At 40.9% G+C, this 25,470-nt stretch overlaps 1 protein-coding gene across 5 annotated transcripts in view; it reads right to left on the bottom strand.

Annotated features, from left to right (window-relative positions):
* Nucleotides 1-25,470, bottom strand: part of celsr3 (cadherin, EGF LAG seven-pass G-type receptor 3) — a 92,419-nt gene that overhangs the window by 33,539 nt on the left and 33,410 nt on the right. For all 5 annotated transcript variants that reach the window (XM_087781334.1, XM_087781336.1, XM_087781338.1 and 2 more), the window contains exons 4-13: nt 18,009-18,231; nt 14,977-15,092; nt 13,802-13,890; nt 12,637-12,794; nt 11,158-11,321; nt 10,961-11,086; nt 10,730-10,899; nt 9,173-9,358; nt 8,093-8,203; nt 6,559-6,727 (exon numbers count right to left, since the gene is read on the bottom strand). In XM_087781334.1, coding sequence (XP_087637460.1) covers nt 6,559-6,727; nt 8,093-8,203; nt 9,173-9,358; nt 10,730-10,899; nt 10,961-11,086; nt 11,158-11,321; nt 12,637-12,794; nt 13,802-13,890; nt 14,977-15,092; nt 18,009-18,231 — 1,512 coding nt within the window. The remainder of the gene's footprint in view (nt 1-6,558; nt 6,728-8,092; nt 8,204-9,172; nt 9,359-10,729; nt 10,900-10,960; nt 11,087-11,157; nt 11,322-12,636; nt 12,795-13,801; nt 13,891-14,976; nt 15,093-18,008; nt 18,232-25,470) is intronic.

The following is a 25,470-nucleotide window of genomic DNA, read 5'->3' as shown; positions in this document are numbered from 1 at the left end:
ATCTATATGTCTGTGTATCTATGCGTCTGTGTAACTATGTGTCTGTGTATCTATATGTCTGTGTATCTATGCGTCTGTGTAACTATGTGTCTGTGTATCTATATGTATGTGTATCTATGTGTCTGTGTATCTAAATGTCTGTGTATCTATGTGTCTGTGTATCTATGCGTCTGTGTAACTATGTGTCTGTGTATCTATATGTATGTGTATCTATGTGTCTGTGTATCTAAATGTCTGTGTATCTATGTGTCTGTGTATCTATATGTCTGTGTATCTATGCGTCTGTGTAACTATGTGTCTGTGTATCTATATGTCTGTGTATCTATGTGTCCGTGTATCTATATGTCTGTGTATCTATGTGTCTGTGTATCTAAATGTCTGTGTATCTATGTGTCTGTGTATCTATATGTCTGTGTATCTATGCGTCTGTGTATCTATATGTCTGTGTATCTATGTGTCTTTGTATCTATATGTCTGTGTATCTATATGTCTGTGTATCTATATGTCTGTGTATCTATGCGTCTGTGTAACTATGTGTCTGTGTATCTATATGTCTGTGTATCTATGCGTCTGTGTAACTATGTGTCTGTGTATCTATATGTATGTGTATCTATGTGTCTGTGTATCTAAATGTCTGTGTATCTATGTGTCTGTGTATCTATATGTCTGTGTATCTATGCGTCTGTGTAACTATGTGTCTGTGTATCTATATGTATGTGTATCTATGTGTCTGTGTATCTAAATGTCTGTGTATCTATGTGTCTGTGTATCTATATGTCTGTGTATCTATGCGTCTGTGTAACTATGTGTCTGTGTATCTATATGTCTGTGTATCTATGTGTCTGTGTATCTATATGTCTGTGTATCTATGTGTCTGTGTATCTAAATGTCTGTGTATCTATGTGTCTGTGTATCTATATGTCTGTGTATCTATGCGTCTGTGTATCTATATGTCTGTGTATCTATGTGTCTGTGTATCTATATGTCTGTGTATCTATGTGTCTGTGTATCTATATGTCTGTGTATCTATGTGTCTGTGTATCTATATGTCTGTGTATCTATATGTCTGTGTATCTATGCGTCTGTGTATCTATATGTCTGTGTATCTATGTGTCTGTGTATCTATGCGTCTGTGTAACTATGTGTCTGTGTATCTATATGTCTGTGTATCTATGTGTCTATGTATCTATATGTCTGTGTATCTATGCGTCTGTGTAACTATGTGTCTGTGTATCTATATGTCTGTGTATCTATGCGTCTGTGTAACTATGTGTCTGTGTATCTATATGTATGTGTATCTATGTGTCTGTGTATCTAAATGTCTGTGTATCTATATGTCTGTGTATCTATGCGTCTGTGTAACTATGTGTCTGTGTATCTATATGTATGTGTATCTATGTGTCTGTGTATCTAAATGTCTGTGTATCTATGTGTCTGTGTATCTATATGTCTGTGTATCTATGCGTCTGTGTAACTATGTGTCTGTGTATCTATATGTCTGTGTATCTATGTGTCTGTGTATCTATATGTCTGTGTATCTATGTGTCTGTGTATCTATATGTCTGTGTATCTATGCGTCTGTGTAACTATGTGTCTGTGTATCTATATGTATGTGTATCTATGTGTCTGTGTATCTAAATGTCTGTGTATTTATGTGTCTGTGTATCTATATGTCTGTGTATCTATGCGTCTGTGTAACTATGTGTCTGTGTATCTATATGTCTGTGTATCTATGTGTCTGTGTATCTATATGTCTGTGTATCTATGTGTCTGTGTATCTAAATGTCTGTGTATCTATGTGTCTGTGTATCTATATGTCTGTGTATCTATGCGTCTGTGTATCTATATGTCTGTGTATCTATGTGTCTGTGTATCTATGTGTCTGTGTATCTATATGTCTGTGTATCTATGCGTCTGTGTATCTATGTGTCTGTGTATCTATGTGTCTGTGTATCTATATGTCTGTGTATCTAAAGGATGTATAGCAAATATAATGATATCCTGGATGGTAAAGTATCTACACCATCATCATCTGAAGAGCGGCTGCTGCTTCAGTTTCAATCTAACGTGAACTGGTCTCTGTAGACTCCGTGTTATTGAAGTGTGTTTGCACTTTCTTAAGAGTCGCTTTCACTCCCGAGTGACAAACCTTTATGAGGTGAGAAAACCCAGGAATCACTTTTCTTATTAAGCCTGGGACGTCGGAGAGAAGAGATTTCTAAACATCCTTTCAGACCTCAGTCCTCGCTCCGAACACATCGTCTCACTCTTCCATCATCTAAACGTCTCTTCCTCCTGCTCTCGTCGTTTCACGTCACCATGGCAACAAGGCGGAGAAGCAAACACTGGCCTTCAGACGCTTTTAACGACAGAAGGAAAAATGACAAACATTGTGTTCCAGGAAACATGTTTTTTCTCTCTGGAAGCTCGTGATCAACTCCAGGAATCTCAGCATCACTTCACGACTCATGCGTTTATTCACGACTGAGTTAGACGTCGTTAAGACGCCAATAAATCATCCTCCATGTTTCACTTAAATTTCCTTCATTTTTGGTGTTTTAATTGATGGTAAAAGGTTGCCATAGAAACGACTGATTTTCATTCCTTGATCTTTTAAAATCTGAGTTAATGACACAACAACAACAAACACAGAGATTTAATCTTTTAAATAATATTGCAGCAAAGACAATTGTCGCTCCAACAAAACTATGAAGAAAACTGTTTAGTGTATGTTGCGTATTGTAAGTGTTAGTATATTGCATGTGTGTTGAGTGTGTGTGAGTTGTGTGTACTGTATGTGTGTGCATGTATGTTATGTGTGTTGAGTTTGTGTGTGTGCTGAGTCTAATTTGTGTTGTGGGTTTTTTGAGTTTGTGTGCATGTGTGTTAAGTGTTTGTTGTGTTTGACCGTGTGTGTGTGTGTTTAGTGTATGTTGCGTATTGTAAAAATACACTTGACGACAATGTGTTTGTTTATCGCAAGAGTTACGTTTTTAAAACCAGGAAGTGGCGATCATTACACGTTTTCCCTCCCAACAACCCTCTCAGTAACGGTGACCTGAACAGCTCCCATAATGCTTTGCCGCCCAGCCAACCAATCACTTGCTTTTGATAACTTTCGACATACTAACATAGCTGTAGAATTTAAATACAGTATTGTAGCGAGGAATCAGTGTAGAAAGGCATTATGGGAGTTCACTGTCTCCCACTAAGTTCTATTGTTGAAGTTTATCCGTTTAAAAAAACTGGCAAGTATTCAATAGTGTAAAAACCTCTGATACATTGTGAATGAAACTCGACTAAAAACTCAGTTAAATGTGATATTTTCATTAAAAGTCTAGTTAGAATTCAAATGATGAAATTTGAATAAAAAAAGCAGTCGTGATCCCAGTGGTTGAACACAGACGGCACCGTGAGTTAAGAAGGTCCCGGGCTTGTACAGACACGGAGCTAATCCACGATGAAATAGGACCTGGTCCAAGTGGATTAAACGTTGAGTGATGTCTCTCCAAGTTAAACCCACTGTGATCACAGCCTTATTACTTTGCTAATGCCAGTATTAATAAATGATTTCCTCCGGCGCTGCTGAGACTTTCTACGACTCCTCGTCGAGAGCGAAGAGTGTTCGGCAGAGAAGTCTCGTCTTTTCTCTGGAAACAATGGACCGAACCTGGTTCTGACATCGATCCATGTGTTTGTCGCCAACGGGTCGTTTGTCAAAGAGCAGAAGTTTCACCTGAACGAACACCTGAGGCTTCATGTGAGAACCGAAGAAAACACTGTGAGCGATAAATCTGTGGTTTCCTGACAACACACTTCATCAACTTCACTCGTTTCTCTTTCTTCATTTGATTCAAATACAACGTGTCGAGCAAAGATGTGTTTCATCTCTAAAGAACTACAAGAATGTTCCATGAAAGATACTTTTAGAAATACTGCATGTTAGACGTACACACTTTAATTAACATGAATCAATGTAACGATTGTTCATGAACATATGACCTTCATAATGAGATACAAGGTCAAAGAAACTATACCTTTGTGTGGACGAACAACATAAAACACACAACTAGACGTGGATTTAAAAGTATTGTTGTCTATCATGCAGAACTTGATTGTGGGTCTGTCATTTTGTGAGTATGTGTGTCTTTGTATCTGTGTATCTGTGTTTTTGTATCTGTGTGTCTTTGGATCTGTGTGTCTTTGTATTTGTTTGGCTGTGTATCTTTGTATATATGTGTCCTTGTATCTGTGTGTCTGTGTATCTGTGTATCTTTGTATATATGTGTCCTTGTATCCGTGTATCTGTGTATCTTTGTATATATGTGTCCTTGTATCTGTGTGTCTGTGTATCTTTGTATATATGTGTCCTTGTATCCGTGTATCTGTGTATCTTTGTATATATGTGTCCTTGTATCTGTGTGTCTGTGTATCTGTGTATCTTTGTATATATGTGTCCTTGTATCCGTGTATCTGTGTATCTTTGTATATATGTGTCCTTGTATCCGTGTATCTGTGTATCTGTGTATCTGTGTATCTTTGTATATATGTGTCCTTGTATCCGTGTATCTGTGTATCTTTGTATATATGTGTCCTTGTATTTGTGTGTCTGTGTATCTTTGTATATATGTGTCCTTGTATCTGTGTGTCTGTGTATCTTTGTATATATGTGTCCTTGTATCTGTGTGTCTGTGTATCTGTGTATCTTTGTATATATGTGTCCTTGTATCTGTGTGTCTGTGTATCTGTGTATCTTTGTATATATGTGTCCTTGTATCCGTGTATCTGTGTATCTTTGTATATATGTGTCCTTGTATTTGTGTGTCTGTGTATCTTTGTATATATGTGTCCTTGTATCTGTGTGTCTGTGTATCTTTGTATATATGTGTCCTTGTATCTGTGTGTCTGTGTATCTTTGTATATATATGTCCTTGTATCTGTGTGTCTGTGTATCTTTGTTTCCTTGTGTCTGTTTCCTTGTATCTATGTGTCCTTGTATCCGTGTATCTGTGTATCTTTGTATATATGTGTCCTTGTATCTGTGTGTCTGTGTATCTTTGTATACAGTATATGTGTCCTTGTATCTGTGTGTCTGTGTATCTTTGTATATATGTGTCCTTGTATCTGTGTGTCTGTGTATCTTTGTTTCCTTGTGTCTGTTTCCTTGTATCTATGTGTCCTTGTATCTGTGTGTCTGTGTATCTTTGTATATATGTGTCCTTGTATCTGTGTGTCTGTGTATCTTTGTATATATATGTCCTTGTATCTGTGTGTCTGTGTATCTTTGTTTCCTTGTGTCTGTTTCCTTGTATCTATGTGTCCTTGTATCCGTGTATCTGTGTATCTTTGTATATATGTGTCCTTGTATCTGTGTGTCTGTGTATCTTTGTATACAGTATATGTGTCCTTGTATCTGTGTATCTGTGTATCTTTGTATATATGTGTCCTTGTATCTGTGTGTCTGTGTATCTTTGTATACAGTATATGTGTCCTTGTATCTGTGTGTCTGTGTATCTTTGTATATATGTGTCCTTGTATCTGTGTGTCTGTGTATCTTTGTTTCCTTGTGTCTGTTTCCTTGTATCTATGTGTCCTTGTATCTGTCGATCTGTCTATGTGTGTGTGTGTGTGTGTGTGTGTGTGTGTGTGTGTGTGTTTCTTCTAGGAAGTTGCAGCAGATGAGAAGTGATGAGAAGCTCATTAGTTTAATTTCACTTCATACGAAGCTCAAATGATGAAAGAGAATAATTCAGATCCAACTCTCGTCATTGTCTTGTGGAACTTTCATGGATGTTCTCTGACACACAAACAACACTTAATTATTGTAATGATGTGTGTGTGTGAGTGTGTGTTAGTGTGTGTGTGTGTCCAGCGTCAGGAGCATATGTTTAACTTTATTTTAAGTCAAGATGTTAGCGTTAGCCGCGGGGCTGCAGGATGCTAACCGTGCTTCCTCTCTCCTGCTGCCACACCTGAGGCTCTTTCACAACTAACTTCTCAAACTTTCCTTCCTTCCTCTACTCTCTCCGTTCTCTCCATTCTCTCATTCTCTCCGTTCTCTTCACCCCCTCGCCGATGTCAGAGAAGGTGTTTGTAACGTCCTGTCAGTCAAGTTTTCAAACCTGAGAGCGTGGAATGTCTTCGTGACCTTTATGTTGCTTTTAAAACTTTATTCAAACACGTTCCAGGCTATTTGTCTTTCTCCTGTTTTTTTTTTTTCTTTCCACTCGTCTTTTCCATTTCATTTATTATTCACCACAGACTCTCCTTCTATTTTAGTCTTTCAGATATTTCCGAACCTCTTCTCCTCCCTCTCTCTCGTTCGCATTAATTAGAGCTCATTATATTCCAGTGAGGAAAGTTTTGCCTGAAGTCTCTCCATCGCTGGCGGTCTCAGGTGCAGTCGTTACAAATATCTGTTTAACCCAGATTCACTTTCTGCCTTTCATTAGTTTCCACCATCTGTGTTCGTCGCACCAGCGTGAGGGAGAGACTCAGGCAACACGGTTCAAAGGAAATCATTGAGCAAAGGTTGGAGTTAAAAGGTTCTGGACTCACCGGCGTCGCAGACGCAGGCGTGACGCTCCCACTGGTCCGAGCACTGGCTGTGAGCCGGACACGGAGACGACGAGCACGGGTTCGCGACGCCGCAGCCGCTCTCCACCTTCACCGTCTTGGAGGGTCGAGGGAGAGCAGGAGCGTCCGGACGGACCCCCAGACGGACCCCCTGGTGGAGGGTCGGCAGGTCAGAGCAGGTCCAGAGATTGACATCATTGACAATCATTGACAATCATTTATAATCATTTATAATCATTTATAATCATTTATAATCATTTATAATCATTTACAATCATTGACAATCATTTCCAATCATTTGTAACCATTTATAATCATTTATAATCATTTATAACCATTTATAATCATTTATAATCATTTATAATCATTTATAATCATTTATAAACATTTATAATCATTTATAATCATTTATAATCATTTATAATCATTTACAATCATTGACAATCATTTCCAATCATTTGTAAACATTTATAATCATTTATAATCATTTATGAACATTTATAATCATTTATAATCATTTATAGACATTTATAATCATTTACAATCATTTATAGACTTTTATAATCGTTTATAATCGTTTATAATCATTTATAATCATTTATAATCATTTATGAACATTTACAATCATTTATAATGATTCATAATTATTTATAATCATTTATAATCATTTATAATCGTTTATAATAATTTATGAACATTTACAATCATTTATAATCATTTATAATTATTTATAATCATTTATAATCATTTATAATCATTTATAATCGTTTATAATCATTTATAATAATTTATGAACATTTACAATCATTTATAATCATTCATAATTATTTATAATCATTTATAATCATTTATAATAATTTATAATCATATATAATCATTAACAATCATTTATAAACAATTATAACATTTATAAACATTTATATTCATTTACAATAATTTATGTTTTTGTTGTGTAATAATTGAATATATTATTAAAATAAATTAAAATAACACGTAGTTTCATATTCTAACTTCAATAATCAATACATTTTCAAAAGTGAATATTTAAAAATTCATGAAAATAATTTAATTCAATTATTAACAAAATAATAGTTTTAATTTACGATCAAGAAATTATTAAATACAATTAATGAAAAATAGTGATTAGTTTCAATGTAAAAATAATTTAATTTAATTATTCAATTATTAATTGAAAGTATTACATTCGACTTCTAAAAATAATAAATAATAATTTTGTGAAATTATTTAATAAGAACAAATTCAACTATTTCATTGAATTATGAAAAAAATATTAGTTGCAATATATAAATAATTAACTTTAATCAATACGAAATAATTACATTATTTCCATATAAATTATTAAATAAATAAAATATCAACTTTTCAATATAGAAATGATTAAATTAAATGATTAAATAAAATAAAATAAATCAACATAGAAAATACGTAAATGATTCAATTGAAAAACATTATAAATACATAATATTCCTTGGATTCTCCAGAACCATCAACTCACTTGAATACATCCCTTGATCCCGTTCTGAACTTCTCCAGAACCCAGAACTCCTCCCACGTGCAGGTGTTTCACCTTCAAACCGTGGATCTCGTTCTCCACGACCACCGTTCCCTGAAGATCCAGAGGCGGATTAGATTAGATTAGATTAGATTGAACCATGATGAGATTGATTGATGTTTGTGTTTCAAGTTCAAGTGTTCGGTCGTGATCGTCATCATTACTCAACGAAGAGAAATTAAAAATGTTGTCGAGATTAAAATGTTCACAGGAAGTTGTTCTTGTGAATTAAACTCATTAAAGAATTAATCCTTTAATGAATTTAAATCCATGAGTCGCAGATTAATGACGATCGTTTAGTGAAGGAGGAGAGAATTTATGTTCCTGGTGTGTGTGTGTTTGTGTTTACCTGGTGTGTGTGTGTTTACCTGGTGTGTGTGTGTGTTTACCTAGTGTGTGTGTGTGTGTTTACCTGGTGTGTGTGTCTTTGTTTACCTGGTGTGTGTGTGTTTATCTGGTGTGTGTGTGTTTATCTGGTGTGTGTGTGTGTTCTCCTGGTGTGTGTGTGTCCACCTGGTGTGTGTGTGTTCTCCTGGTGTGTGTGTGTTCACCTGGTGGAGTGTGTGTTCACCTGGTGTGTGTGTGTGTTCTCCTGGTGTGTGTGTGTTCACCTGATGGAGTGTGTGTTCACCTGGTGTGTGTGTGTTCACCTGATGGAGTGTGTGTTCACCTGGTGTGTGTGTGTTCTCCTGGTGTGTGTGTGTTCTCCTGGTGTGTGTGTGTTCTCCTGGTGTGTGTGTTCACCTGGTGTGTGTGTGTGTTTACCTGGTGTGTGTGTGTGTTTACCTGGTGTGTGTGTTCACCTGGTGTGTGTGTGTTTACCTGGTGTGTGTGTTCTCCTGGTGTGTGTGTGTTTACCTGGTGTGTGTGTGTTTACCTGGTGTGTGTGTTCTCCTGGTGTGTGTGTTCACCTGGTGTGTGTGTGTTTACCTGGTGTGTGTGTTCTCCTGGTGTGTGTGTTCACCTGGTGTGTGTGTGTTTACCTGGTGTGTGTGTGTGTTCTCCTGGTGTGTGTGTGTGTACCTGGTAGAGTCCGAAGTCCAGTCTGAGTGTAGCAACATATCTGGTCTCTCTCCCGCTGCGCACGTCTCTGAGCTCCAGCTGAAGGTCATGCCAGCGACCGTCGGACACTTGGACCTGATCGAGCCTCAGACGGACGGGTCGAGAAGAACCTCCAGTGACGGAGAAGACCAGCTGACCGTTGATCACCTGGAGATGTTACACATGTTAGAGAACAACATTGACAGAGTGAGTGAGTGTGTGTGTGTTTGTGTGTACTTATGTCAGTGGGTGTGAGTTTGAGTTGTGTTTGTGAACGCATGCAAAAATGTGTGCTTGTTTTGTGTGTGTACTGTGTGTTTGTGTTATTGATTGTGTGTATATATGGATATATGTGTGTATGTGTTTGTATTTATGTGTGTATTGCTTGAGTGTATATGTGTGTGTATATATATATATGTGTATGGATTGTGTGTATACTGTATGTGTGTATAGATTGTGTGTATATATGGATGTATTGTTTGTCTGTATATGTGTGTATATAAGTGTGTGTATTGATTGTGTGTATGTATATGTATATATGTGTTTATATGTGTGTATATAAGTGTGTACATGTGTGTATATAAGTGTGTACATGTGTGTGTATTGAACGTGTGTATAAGTGTTTACATTTGTGTGTATTGATTGTGTGTATGTATATGTATATATGTGTTTATATATGTGTATATAAGTGTGTACATGTGTGTATATAATTGTGTACATGTGTGTGTATTGAACGTGTGTATAAGTGTTTACATGTGTGTGTATTGATTGTGTGTATATATATGTATATATGTGTGCATATGTGTGTATATAAGTGTGTACATGTGTGTATATAAGTGTGTACATGTGTGTGTATTGAACGTGTGTATAAGTGTTTACATGTGTGTGTATTGATTGTGTGTATATATATGTATATATGTGTTTATATGTGTGTATATAAGTGTGTACATGTGTGTGTATTGAACGTGTGTATAAGTGTTTACATGTGTGTGTATTGATTGTGTGTATATATATGTATATATGTGTGCATATGTGTGTATATAAGTGTGTACATGTGTGTGTATTGAACGTGTGTATAAGTGTTTACATGTGTGTGTATTGATTGTGTGTATATATATGTATATATGTGTGCATATGTGTGCATATAAGTGTGTACATGTGTGTGTATTGAACGTGTGTATAAGTGTTTACATGTGTGTGTATTGATTGTGTGTATGTATATGTATATATGTGTTTATATATGTGTATATAAGTGTGTACATGTGTGTATATAAGTGTGTACATGTGTGTGTATTGAACGTGTGTATAAGTGTTTACATGTGTGTGTATTGATTGTGTGTATATATATGTATATATGTGTTTATATGTGTGTATATAAGTGTGTACATGTGTGTATATAATTGTGTACATGTGTGTGTATTGAACGTGTGTATAAGTGTTTACATGTGTGTGTATTGATTGTGTGTATGTATATGTATATATGTGTTTATATATGTGTATATAAGTGTGTACATGTGTGTGTATTGTGTGTATTCGGACCTGGAACAGCAGGTTCTTGTACTGGGCCGCCTGAGCGTGCAGTAGAGTTCCGTCTCTGGCTCTGGTTCTGAAGACCAGGCCCAGGTACCAGGGCGTGGAGATGGTCACGTCGTTCTTCAGGTCCCACCACAGGACGCTGTTGCCCGAGAACCGGTGCGGGTGAGTCATGACTGCGACACACATGGAGTCAAACATCTCGTCCAATCATCTCCTCGAGAAGACATCCGTTACCATGACTACAGTCTTTCCCGCCGTATCCCACCGGACAGTCGCAGGAGAAGGTCTCCCAGCTGACCCTGCAGGTCCCTCCGTTCTGACAGGGGCTGGACTTGCAGAAGGACGTCTTGGCGGAACATCCTGAGGATTCAAGGTTAATATGATCCATGATATCGTTACTATTGGTTACTACAAGTGTAGCCACGACTCACCCGCGACCGTCCCGTTGTTGGCGATGAATCCTGCGAGGTCCAGAGGTCTGCTGTCGATGTGAAGGTCCTTCATGCAGCCGATGAACTCACGGCTGTCGAACGGGAAGTTGTCGGGAACGTTGGGAACTCCTCCCAGGAACAGAGGCCCGGTCAGATCCAGAGACCTGCAGACCAGGGGAGGTGAGGACAAGCTGTGTGAGTGGGTTTGTGTGTGTCTTTTGTGTGTACCCATGTGTGTGAGTGTGCAAGTTTGTGTGCGCGCATGTGTGTGTTTGTTGTGCATGTATATTGTGTGTTGTCTTTGCAATGTGTGTCCCTGTGTGTAAGACGTTGTGTGTGTGTGTGTTGAGGGTATGATGTGTGTTTGTGCTGATTGTAATTTGTGTGTTGTAGGTGTCTGAAGTTTGTTTGCATGTTTGTTGAGTGTTGTCCGGACCGTGTGTGTGTTTGTTTTTAATTTATGTTGTGTATGTTAAGTGTTTGTATATTGTGTGTGAGTTGTGTGTATGTGTGTGCATGTATGTTGTGTGTGAGAGTTGAGTGTGTGTGAGTTGTGTGTATATGTGTGCATGTATGATGTGTTGAGTGTGTGTGAGTTGTGTGTATGTGTGTGCATGTATGTTGTGTGTGTGAGTTGTGTGAATGTGTGTGCATGTATGTTGTGTTGAGTGTGTGTGAGTTGTGTGTATGTGTGTGCATGTATGTTGTGTGTGTGAATTCTGTGTATGTGTGTGCATGTATGATGTGTTGAGTGTGTGTGAGTTGTGTGTATGTGTGTGCATGTATGTTGTGTGTGTGAGTTGTGTGAATGTGTGTGCATGTATGTTGTGTTGAGTGTGTGTGAGTTGTGTGTATGTGTGTGCATGTATGTTGTGTGTGTGAATTCTGTGTATGTGTGTGCATGTATGTTGTGTGTGGGTTGTGTGTATGTGTTGAGTGTTTGTTGTGTGTGACCGTGTGTGCGTGTGTTTAGTGTATGTATATTGTGTGTGAGTTGAGTGTGTGTGAGTTGAGTGTGTGAGTTAAACACCATAAGACTCGATCACTAACATGTTTGTGAGTCGATGCTTCACAAATGTTGTCATAATAAAGATCCAAACAGTCTTAAGATGTAGAAACAGAGTCAAGAGGACGAGACACTGGAGTCAGTTCCAGACTCACTTAACAACAAAGATAGAATGTTAAACAAGAGTCTAATGGAAGAAAGACTGGAGTCTAGACAGAGATTAACCTGAAGATCTGAGGAGCTTTTCAACCTTCAACACGTTTAGTAAAAGAACATTTTCTCAGGAACTTATTTTTGTTAAAACCTGCTTCAATCGTCCTGAGAGGATCTGTCCGTGGTGCTGAAGTGTGCAGTCAACCTCATGGAGATCATTATGTCGATAACATCATGGATGTTCAGAACACGATGACGGATGATTCGTGGCAGAAGCAACAGTTCAAACCGTTAAAAACAGTCACAACAGCTGGACTCACTTCTTGCTGCTGGTCTGCTTCCCTTGAGCGGCGCAGCTGTAGTTTCCCAGCTGCGTTCCGAAGCGAAGCGACAGCGCCGTGTCGCAGTCGTCCAGACTCACCACCGCGATCTTCTCGTCGGACGGACCCTGAGCCTCGCCGCTCATGCTGCGCTTCGGCTGAACACACACACACACACACACACACACAGACGCACAACACGGTTGTCAACGTTAGACAAACAGCAGAAGAAGAAACACGGGAGTCGAAGAAAACCCACAGAAAATATCCACATGTTTTCTTTTAGTAGGAAAAATAGACGGAAGGTTAGTTTCACGACTCAAATTAAAAGACAAGAATTAAAGAAACAAAAAAAGCAAATAAAAAACAAAAAGTAAAAATGGCTCACTTAAGCATTAGGAAGGTGAAAAAGGTTCACAGAAGTACCAACATTACGCTTTTTTAAATTAAAGGGACAATACGTCATTTAAAAACATAGTTTCCGGCGGCCCCTGTGGCAAAGAAGTGTAACTGCAATGCCGTAAAATCTAGACGAAGGTTGAGTTTCTTTTTCTGCCTCGTCTTTTCGGGGTAATTATGAAGAGCATCTTCAAAAATGTTTTTTACAGCAGGATCTTCTCAGTTTGAATCCAAATACATTCACTTTTATTTATATTTTTAAATGTTTTCAGAGCATTAGGTCAAAATATGAACCATGTGATCAAGTTTAGCATCAGATTTTGACAATTTTAAGCAGTTTGTTGCTCTTCATCAGTGACTTAAAACTTATATTCTCATGTGAGATCATTAAATTAACGAGTTTTGGTGAAAGAGTAAAGAATTCCACCATAAATACATTTAAAAAGAGATTGATGGAGTGAATTCTCTCTTTTAAAGTCTCCACTGAACTATAATCTCTAATCTCTTCACTCAGTTACAATATTATCAGTTTAAAAAAACAACATATTTCTGCGACACGTGGATCATCACTGAGGACACACACTGAGACACGAACACTCGACACACATACTCACATAGCGCGTGGCAGGCTGAGGAAAACCAAAGCACGAGGAAAATTAAAAGGAGAAAATGCGGTGATTTTTCAATGAAACGCCAACAGAAAAAATCAGCATGAAAAGGTTCAAACGAGTGATGGAGGAAGAAGATGCTAAAGAGGTGAACAGACCTTGTTGTAATAGTGGATGTGAACCGTGTGCCAGTTCCCGTCGCTCACACCTCCGGGCAGGAAGGGAGTCACCTGCGTGGACGACTCACCTGAGGAACAACATGAAGGATTTAAGACGTATTTATGTGTTTCTCTTTCAAATCTGTATCCCTTTGTACCATCGCTTTGAAGTACCAGTGACAAGTACTATTGAAGTGTGTGGAGTTTGTGTGCACGTGTGTGTGTTTGTTTTTTGTGTATGTTGCATATCTTAAGCGTATGTATATTGTGTGTGTGTTGAGTTTGTGTGTGTGCTGAGTGTAATTTGTGTGATGTGGAGTTTGTTTTTAGTGTGTCTTGTGTGTGACCATGTGTGTGTTTAGTATATGTTGCGTACGTTAAGTTTATGTATATTGTGTGTGTTGCATGTGTGTGAGTTGTGTGTATGTGTGTGCATGTATGTTGTGTGTGCGTGTGAGTTGAGTGTGTTTGAGTTGTGTGTATGTGTGTGCATGTATGTTGTGTGTGTAAGTTGTGTGTATGTGTGTGCATGTATGTTGTGTGTAAGTTGTGTGTATGTATGTGCATGTATGTTGTGTGTGAGTCGTGTGTATGTGTGTGCATGTATGTTGTGTGTGTAAGTTGTGTGTATGTGTGTGCATGTATGTTGTGTGTGAGTCGTGTGTATGTGTGTGCATGTATGTTGTGTGAGTGAGTTGTGTGTATTTGTGTGCATGTATGTTGTGTGTATATGTGTGTGCGTGTGAGTTGAGTGTGTGTGAGTTGTGTGTAATTGTGTGCATGTATGTTGTGTGTGTATGTGTGTGCGTGTGAGTTGAGTGTGTAAGTTGTGTGTATGTGTGTGCATGTATGTTGTGTGTGAGTTGTGTGTGTAAGTTGTGTGTATGTGTGTGCATGTATGTTGTGTGTGTGTGTGTTGAGTGTGTGTGAGTTGTGTGTATGTGTGTGCATGTTTGTTGTATGCGTAAGTTGTGTGTATGTGTGTGAATGTATGTTGTGTGTGTGTGTGTTGAGTGTGTGTGAGTTGTGTGTATGTGTGTGCATGTATGTTGTGTGTGTGTGTGTGTGTGTGTGTGTGTGTATAAGAAGTGTTATCAGTTTGAACACTTTCAAATCTTTATCCCTCGTGTACCATCTCTTTGAAAGTACCAGTAACAAGGTAGTATTTGAAGTACCTGTGGAATACTTCAGCACCACCTGCTGGTCCTGGACCTCCAGGGCGATGAAGTCGTGCTTCTCGTTGAAGCGTCCGTTGTAGAACAAGAGTCCGCTGCGCTCCAGGGTCGCGAAGCTAGACGTGAAGAAAACCAAAGATGATTATTTCAGTGAAAACACATTATTTTCCATCTCGCAATCCACAGGAATAATTCAGGCCATGATTGATCCTCGTGACCTTCTCGTCCATCTGAAGGTTCACAGTATTGATCTGTTGCTTCTCAGACTGACAACAATGAGACGTGGAAACATGGATCAGACGAGAAGTTGTTCAAGTTATTCTTATCTCTGTGCAGCAGCTTCAAATCCTCTCTTTGTGTGGATGTTTGTGAGGAGCTGCTTCTGTGGCCTCGTGTCATGATCAGTGAAGTGAGGATCAACACGAGGACCAGTGACTTTGAAGAAGCATCAGAGAAGGACAAAGAAAGTTGACTTGAAGCTTTTACTTGAACAAAGAGTAGGAATCAGATCTGGTTTAAAGTCACTCATTTTAGAAAGAAGAACAGAGTTTACACGTCTGTCTGAATTACTGCTGAAGCACAGAGCTGTTAGTTCGCTGTTATATCTCTGTCACAGTTTTATAAAATGTTACTTTTTTGAGTATTGTTTTGATTGTTTAAGCGCTTTGTGACCCTGATCTCGAAAAGCGCTATATAAATAAATATTACTTACTTACTTACTAACTTATTGTACTCCAAAGGTTTTCACCAAAACACAGAATTATGAGCCACTTTAAACACTGTTCATACGATACGTATCACGATAGAGAGGCAATAATACGATATATAGTGATAGTGTAGTAAGAAGAATATATGTGTAGTATTGTCCAGTACTTGACTCTGGTGTTGTGATAGTGTAGTAACAAGTATATATGTGTAGTATTGTCCAGTACTTGACGCTAGTGTTGTGATAGTGTAGTAAGAAGAATATATGTGTAGTATTGTCCAGTACTTGACTCTGGTGTTGTGATAGTGTAGTAACAAGTATATATGTGTAGTATTGTCCAGTACTTGACGCTAGTGTTGTGATAGTGTAGTAAGAAGAATATATGTGTAGTATTGTCCAGTACTTGACTCTGGTGTTGTGTTAGTGTAGTAACAAGTATATATGTGTAGTATTGTCCAGTACTTGACTCTGGTGTTGTGATAGTGTAGTAACAAGTATATATGTGTAGTATTGTCCAGTACTTGACTCTGGTGTTGTGATAGTGTAGTAACAAGTATATATGTGTAGTATTGTCCAGTACTTGACTCTGGTGTTGTGATAGTGTAGTAACAAGTATATATGTGTAGTATTGTCCAGTACTTGACTCTGGTGTTGTGATAGTGTAGTAACAAGTATATATGTGTAGTATTGTCCAGTACTTGACTCTGGTGTTGTGATACTGTAGTAACAAGTATATATGTGTAGTATTGTCCAGTACTTGACTCTGGTGTTGTAGTATTTACAGACCACATGACTCTTGACGAAGTCGTATCTACTTTAATTTGTTTTCAAACCAAAATATGTCCAAACATCAGCTTTAAAAGCTGCTGGACTCACTGTATCCTCTCGTCCTCAGTCATTGCTGGGATCTGGCAGGATGTCAGTGTTCAATAAGCTACGGAGGACGTAATGACTGCTGTTGTCTAGTGTTCGGAAGTTTAATCGCAGCACAAAAAAAGAATAAACGCGAAATATTTGCCTGATAATTAACTTCAATTATTATATTATTATTATTATTATTATTAATATTATTGTCCTTGTTAAACTCCTGCCATTAAATCTTCTCATTGATTCCTTCTGCAGCTTCAGCGTCAACAGATAAATGTAATTTCTCACGAACACTGAAGGTCAAAAACATCATCAGAAGATCTTCAGCGAGTATCAGTTTCATCACCTCGTCATCGTTCCATCGATCCGACGGAAACCAGAGACGCAGAAGAAGAAGAAGTTCTTTCTGTCTTTGCATCCAGATGCAGATGAAAAGTGAGGTTTGATCCATACTTTCACTCAAAGGATGAGACGTTTAAGAAACTTTAACAACTAATATGGATCTTAAAAAGTTTAAACTCCACTTAAACTTGGACGTGAAGATTGAACCGGATCATGATCGACGTGACTCAGCACTTTATGAGTGACTCAGACGTGACTCAGCACATTATGAGTGACTCAGACGTGACTCAGCACTTTATGAGTGACTCAGACGTGACTCAGCACTTTATGAGTGACTCAGACGTGACTCAGCACTTTATGAGTGACTCAGACGTGACTCAGCACTTTATGAGTGACTCAGACGTGACTCAGCACTTTATGAGTGACTCAGACGTGACTCAGCACTTTATGAGTGACTCAGACGTGACTCAGCACTTTATGAGTGACTCAGACGTGACTCAGCACTTTATGAGTGACTCAGACGTGACTCAGCACTTTATGAGTGACTCAGACGTGACTCAGCACTTTATGAGTGACTCAGACGTGACTCAGCACTTTATGAGTGACTCAGACGTGACTCAGCACTTTATGAGTGACTCAGACGTGACTCAGCACTTTATGAGTGACTCAGACGTGACTCAGCACTTTATGAGTGACTCAGACGTGACTCAGCACTTTATGAGTGACTCAGACGTGACTCAGCACTTTATGAGTGACTCAGACGTGACTCAGCACTTTATGAGTGACTCAGACGTGACTCAGCACTTTATGAGTGACTCAGACGTGACTCAGCACTTTATGAGTGACTCAGACGTGACTCAGCACTTTATGAGTGACTCAGACGTGACTCAGCACTTTATGAGTGACTCAGACGTGACTCAGCACTTTATGAGTGACTCAGACGTGACTCAGCACTTTATGAGTGACTCAGACGTGACTCAGCACTTTATGACTAATCGGCTTGAGGTGAAACAACTTTAACACCTCATGCCTCCATTAGCAGACGTAACCATAGCAACCAGCCCATCATATGTGAGGTGTTCTCAAGATGATTCAGAGGAGCAGGAAGGATGTTCACCTGAGGGAGAAGGAGAGGTGGAATCTCTGTCGCAGGCCTCGGAACATGACGAAGGACTTCGGGGGGAAGGACCTGGAGGTGACGCTGCAGTACGGCCGCTCGTACCCCCCGGGCGGACACTCGCACCTGAAGCCTCCGCCGGTCAGTTCCCTGCAGGTTCCTCCGTTGCGACAGACGCCCGGAGAACATCGTCCCTGACGACGGTCGAACTCGCAGCGATCGCCTGTCGTCGTGGAAACATACGAGAAAACGTGTCAGCGCTTGATAACACAGAGACATGATTGAAAACTTTGTTTCTGGCTCCCCCGGTGTCAGGACAGTGGCACTGCAGTGTTGTGAACCCTCAGTTGTCATAAACCACACGAGCACTTGTTTATAGAACAAGACTCTTGGTGAAACTCTCCAGGCGGGTCGTCCGGATTAACATCATTAATATACCAAATGGTCATGACTTTTTAAAACAGTCGTGACTGTACAAAATGGTCAAGAATTTTCAAACTAATTACAACTGTGCAAAATGGTCCTGACTTTTCTAAATGGTCATGACTTTTTAAAATAGTCGTGAGTGTTCGAAATGGTCAAGACTTTTCAAAATAGTCATGACTGTTCAAAATGATCAAGACTTTTCAAAATAGTCATGACTGTTCAAATTGGTCTTGACTGTACAAAATGGTCCTGACTTTTCTAAATGGTCATGACTTTTTAAAACAGTCGTGAGTGTTCAAAATGGTCAAGACTTTTAAAAATAGTCATGACTGTTCAAAATGGTCAAGAATTTTCAAACTAATTACAACTGTGCAAAATGGGCACGGCTGTTCAAAAGGGTCAAGACTTTTTTAAATAGTCATGACTGTTCAAATTGGTCTTGACTGTACAAAATGGTCCTGAGTTTTCTAAAGGGTCAAGACTTTTTAAAATAGTCGTGACTGTTCAAAATGGGCACTGCTGTTCAACAGGATCAAGACTTTTTTTTAATAGTCATGACTGTTCCAAAGGGTCAAGACTTTTCAAAATGGTCATTCATTTTCAAAATGGTCATGGCTGTTCAGAAGGGTAGAGACTTTTCAAAATTCTCATGACTGTTCGAAATGGTCCGGACTTTACAAAATGGTCATGACTGTTCAAAAGGGTCAAGACTTTTCTAAAAGGTAATGAATGTTTTTAACTTCATGCCTTTTTTCAAAAGTCATGGCTGTTTCAAATGGTAATGACTTCTTAAAATAGTCATGACTGTTCAAAACTGTCACTACAGTCAAAATTGGTCATGACTGTTCAAAATGGCCACGACTTTTCAAACTGGTCATGACTTTTCCAAAGGAGCTGATCGTCAAAGAAATAACAAACTAATCTTAGAACGTTACGAGCCGCTTCAAGGTTCAGTTTCTGCTCGAATATATCTTTATCGATACATTTAATGACACGACATGAACAAACATGAAGTTTACATTGGCATTTAAATGCTCACAATAAGCTGAAACACACACACACACATACACACACAAACACACACACACACACACACATACATGAGCCTCTTAACACACATTTATTGTTCATCATTGTCTGGTTTTGTTTCTCTTGTTTAGACTTTTTTTAACCTTCGCTTCAGGCTTCGTGTTGGTTTTATCTCAGACTCACTGTGTTGATGCTTTGTGCTGCGTTAGAAGCTGCAGGGCCTCTGGCACACACACACACACACACACATGCACACACACACACACACACATGCACACACACACACACACGCACACGCACACGCACACGCACACGCACACGCACACGCACATGCACACACACACACACACACACACGCACACACTGACTGAAACAATAAATCAATACACAACTTCACCTTTCCACATGATATTATTTCCCAAAACGAACACACACAATGGAAAACCCACACACCTGAGGCCAAGTTATGACCACACACACACACACACACACACACACACACACACACACCCACAGAAACACACAAACACACACACACAAACGTTCAGAAATCCTGCATGTTTCAACACACGTCTCTAACCGTCTCCTCTTCTCACCCACAGTGAGTGTTGTTCACGTGAAGTGTGTGTGTCGAGTGTGTGTGTGTCGTCGTCACCGGTTGCATCGACGGCAGCTAAAAGTCACCGTAAGTCAACACATTCACACACATTCACACACATTCACACACATTCATCCTGGACCTGCCGTCAATTAGAAGAAGCAGCAGCTGCTGCGGGGAGTTGCATCATGGGATGTATTATCACGAACATATGTTGGGAACACCTACTCACTGGAGACGGATTCATGGAGAATAACGTTTGTTAGGAGGGAAAATACTATAGTCCTCCACTTGAATGTTACTTTATGATGTGAAATCTCTCTTCACTCCTCCCTCCTTTCGTCTGCCCTTCACCTGCACCTCCGTCTCACCTCCTTCTATTCCAGTCGACTCCCTCGCTCCGCACAAAACTCCCCGAAGGCTTTTTTTTCAACACAATAATCTACACAAAGCAGCTTCGCAGAGAAACGATCCTTGTGTTGAAACAAATCCTCACATTTAGAGAATTCAGCTTGACTCGCCTGCACAACGTACTTCTCTTAAACGTGGGAATAAATGAATTGAATTAGAAAAGATGTGACGCGAGCAAGATAAATGGATTATGGGAAATGAGGGGATTATAAATGTATATGAGGCAGACACACACACACACACACACACTCACACACACACACACACACACACACACACACACACACACACACGCCCACACACAGACTCATCAGACACGGCGAGTCGAGCAGACGTGTTTCTGGATGATTTAAGCAGCAGTTTGTGTTTGTCGTCTTGTCGTTGAGACAGTGTAAAGAGCGGCTGCTACTTCAGTGAAGCACTTAGTCCGATGAGGACTAATATTCAGTGTGTGTGTGTGTGTGCGTGTGCGTGTGCGTGTGCGTGTGTGTGTGTGTGTGTGTGCGTGTGCGTGTGTGTGTGTGTGTGTGTCGATGAATGTGACACGTTGACTTCATCCTGCTCAGTATTCAAGGGAAGAACAATCTGGAAAAACAGAAGAAAAAAAAACTGATTTCCAGGCGTATTGTTCGCATCTTAAATCCAAACTTTCTCTAAAACCAAATCAACGATTCAGGCAAAACCAATCGATGGAAGAGCAACGATCAACTTCTCCGGGACTCGTGGAAACGTAGGAAAACTATTTCCATCCGCCTCCTGCAGCCTTTTGTTCACCTGTACTGTTGTCTCGTCCTCCTCGTCTTCTTGCTCCACACCCTTCCTAATGTATTCTCTGCACCTTCAGTCATGACGATGTTTTATTCATCAAAGCCGGCGTTCAGCCGCCCCTCGGCGTCTCTGCTGGCTCCGCCCCCTCACCCTCCTCACCCTCCTCACCCCCCTCACCCTCCTCACCCTCCTCACTCTCCTCACCCTCCTCACCCCCCTCACCCTCCTCACCCTCCTCACCCCCCTCACCCTCCTCACCCTCCTCACCCTCCTCACCCTCCTCACCCCCCTCACCCTCCTCACCCTCCTCACCCTCCTCACCCCCCTCACCCTCCTCACCCTCCTCACCCCCCTCACCCTCCTCACCCTCCTCACCCCCCTCACCCTCCTCACCCTCCTCACCCCCCTCACCCCCCTCACCCTCCTCACCCTCCTCACCCTCCTCACCCTCCTCACCCCCCTCACCCTCCTCACCCTCCTCACCCTCCTCACCCCCCTCACCCTCCTCACCCTCCTCACCCCCCTCACCCTCCTCACCCTCCTCACCCTCCTCACCCCCCTCACCCTCCTCACCCTCCTCACCCTCCTCACCCCCCTCACCCTCCTCACCCTCCTCACCCCCCTCACCCTCCTCACCCTCCTCACCCCCCTCACCCCCCTCACCCTCCTCACCCTCCTCACCCCCCTCACCCCCCTCACCCTCCTCACCCTCCTCACCCTCCTCACCCCCCTCACTCTCCTCACCCTCCTCACCCTCCTCACCCCCCTCACTCTCCTCACCCTCCTTACCCTCCTCACCCTCCTCACCCCCCTCACCCTCCTCACCCCCCTCACCCCCCTCACCCTCCTCACCCTCCTCACCCTCCTCACCCCCCTCACCCCCCTCACCCTCCTCACCCTCCTCACCCCCCTCACCCCCCTCACCCTCCTCACCCTCCTCACTCTCCTCACCCTCCTCACTCTCCTCACCCTCCTCACCCTCCTCACCCTCCTCACCCTCCTCACCCTCCTCACTCTCCTCACCCCCCTCACCCTCCTCACCCTCCTCACCCCCCTCACCCCCCTCACCCTCCTCACCCTCCTTACCCTCCTCACCCTCCTCACCCCCCTCACCCTCCTCACCCTCCTCACCCTCCTCACCCCCCTCACCCCCCTCACCCCCCTCACCCTCCTCACCCTCCTCACCCCCCTCACCCTCCTCACCCTCCTCACCCCCCTCACCCCCCTCACCCCCCTCACTCTCCTCACCCTCCTCACCCTCCTCACCCCCCTCACTCTCCTCACCCTCCTTACCCTCCTCACCCTCCTCACCCCCCTCACCCTCCTCACCCCCCTCACCCTCCTCACCCTCCTCACCCTCCTCACCCTCCTCACCCCCCTCACCCCCCTCACCCTCCTCACCCTCCTCACCCCCCTCACCCCCCTCACCCTCCTCACCCTCCTCACTCTCCTCACCCTCCTCACTCTCCTCACCCTCCTCACTCTCCTCACCCCCCTCACCCTCCTCACCCTCCTCACCCTCCTCACCCCCCTCACCCTCCTCACCCCCCTCACCCTCCTCACCCTCCTCACCCTCCTCACCCTCCTCACCCTCCTCACTCTCCTCACCCCCCTCACCCCCCTCACCCTCCTCACCCCCCTCACCCTCCTCACCCTCCTCACCCTCCTCACCCTCCTCACCCTCCTCACCCCCCTCACCCTCCTCACCCTCCTCCTCACACATGGAGCATCTCTGGAGGCCACTTGGTTCTTCTTCTTCCTCCTGTTTCTCCGTCTCAAGGCTCTCTTTTCGTTACCTTTTCTTCCGCGACCCTCCAGACGATCAAGAATCTTTGCAGCTCGTTTGACAGAATCCGTGACACGTTCGAGTCTCTGATCAATTATTCTACCTTTAAATTCATGTTTTCACGGCTCGTGAGGAAGAAACTGGTTCCTGACGCTCGGATCAAGGACTGAAGATATTCTTGATTAAGACTTTTTTTGAGCTTGAATATCAGACCTGAGTAAAGTGTGGCCCCCGGGGGCCCCTTGGACTGAATTCATTTCTTAAAAAAAATAAGATTAAAGATAATAAATTCAGATACTTTTAAATAAAATTACGTTATTTTAAACATCAGCTCTTTGATTATCTATGTTTTAATAAAATGTTTGTAAATCATTTGCACAATTTTACTTATTATTACAGCTTTTTATAGTTAACTTTCTTACAAGTTCCCGTCTTATAACGTCCAATGTTGTCATGACTTTGTTCATTTATTTTCATTTTAAACATTTTGGAATTTTAATTGAAAGTTTGGCATCAAGTTTTTATTTATTAGTAGAAAAATGTTATATTTACGTTCATGTTACTGATGTAAACAAACTTCAAGCATAACATTTTAAAAACAATTCACTCAACTTAAAAACTCATGAATTTCAATCTTTCATTTCAACTCAAATCAGTAAATGTTTGGAGTGACACCATGAATATGACCTTGAGGAGACGCATGATTGACCTTGAAGATGGTTTCTCGCCGTCATCGTCGTTTTAATCCAATTAATCCTGAAGCTCCTTCAGTTTCAACTTCAACATCAATTTGTGTCAAAATCTGTGAACCAGTTCCGACGTGACGAGAACCTCAGGTTGTCGCGATAGAATCAAACCTAAGCTGTGATTTCTCTTAATAGCCTTTATTTTCATTGATATTAGTCGTTATTTTAGTCATTATTAATCATCTTATAGTTAATTATTCAACGTAACAAACTACTAAAGAGTGAGTTTTGGCAGATGATGGATCTTAAAAACTCTGGAAATCTTCCTTAATTAATATTAAATACACTTGAAATGTAATGAAATGGTTGAATATTTGCCCCCTTATCCGCCCCCTTACAATTAATCAAAAGAGCTGAAATCATGTGTATTTAATATGTATTAAATATCTTGTATATTTCAATGTAATTGGATCTATTTGCAATTTCATGGGGGTCTTCTGCCCCCCTCCGCGCCCCCTAACAATTAAGAAAAAGGAGTTGAAATTCTGGAAATCTCCCTTATTTAATCTGTAATAAAAATGGTTTATATTTAATTAAAATTGGACATATTTGTATTTTCATGGGGGTCTCTTACCTCCCTTGCGCCCCCTGTCCCTTGACCTTGATTGAGTTGAGCCCCCCCCTCCTAAAACCTTGAGGTCGGTAATCTAGAAGATTATTTACAAAGGATTTGTTTAATATATATTTGATGTATTCAAATATTAAAATATATTTTGTTAAATATGTAATACATTTGGTTTAAATGTCACTGGACAGGTTTGTATTTTCATGGGGGTCTCCTGACCATCTTGCACCCCCTAAAAAGTAACAAAATGATCTGATATTCAGGGAATAATTTTAAAAAAACACAAATACTTTGAAGTTCCATTAAGCATTTGTTTTGAATAAAACACACTTTTAAGAAAGTGCAGCTCGAAGGCATCGTTTCTCTCCCGAGTCTGAGTCTTAGAAATCGTACAATGTTGACAAATGTTCGTCTGAAACGACGACGATCCGTCGGGGGAGTTTTTTTTATCTTCTCTCTGTCGACTCGTACATGTTTAAGCAGGAAACGACTTCAACAATAAACCAGTATAAAGATGTCACTCGCTGAGCCGAAGGAAGAAGAGTTTTGTTCTCATGACTGAAGGTTGTGTTGCTCTTTAAAGAACAAGAAGATTAAACACATGCAGCAGTTTCTCAACGTTCACATCTTTTTCTTGTATCTCCACTTAAACTTAACTCTATAAATTCATTCCTAAAGACTGTATTCAACTCGACTTCACGACTAACAAACTGATGAATCTCTTATTTTTAACTTCTGACACAACCGAGCCTCAGCAACATCTTCGCCTCGTCTGAGAAAAGTTTCTTCCGATATTTCGCGGCATCTGTTCGAGAAAGTTTCACCGACTCGTGACAGAAATCGGCTCCAAAAGTCACCGGCGGATATAAAAAAAAAAAGAGGCGAGAAAGAGACGCGAGTGTAGCAGCTGGTGGAGTCGAGGGCTGAGCGAGCGTGAGGTAGAATGTGTAAACTTGAAACGTATACGACGCTCGCCCTGCGAGACCTTTCGGTTCCAACTCTTCCTGACGAGCCGTCGAGGCTGAAGCTCGGTTTTCATCGCAGGGACACAGAAATTCATGTTCTTTAAAAGTTCAAGTTCAAGAGTTGAAATGTTTTTCTCTATTATTTATAGTCTTGTTTTGTTTTATGAA

The sequence above is a fragment of the Callionymus lyra genome, chromosome 19 (genome assembly GCF_982586985.1).
Source record: "Callionymus lyra chromosome 19, fCalLyr1.hap1.1, whole genome shotgun sequence".
Taxonomy (NCBI): domain Eukaryota; kingdom Metazoa; phylum Chordata; class Actinopteri; order Syngnathiformes; family Callionymidae; genus Callionymus; species Callionymus lyra.
The sequence above is the reverse complement of the archived record's forward strand: the minus strand, read 5'-3'. Positions and strand labels throughout refer to the sequence as shown.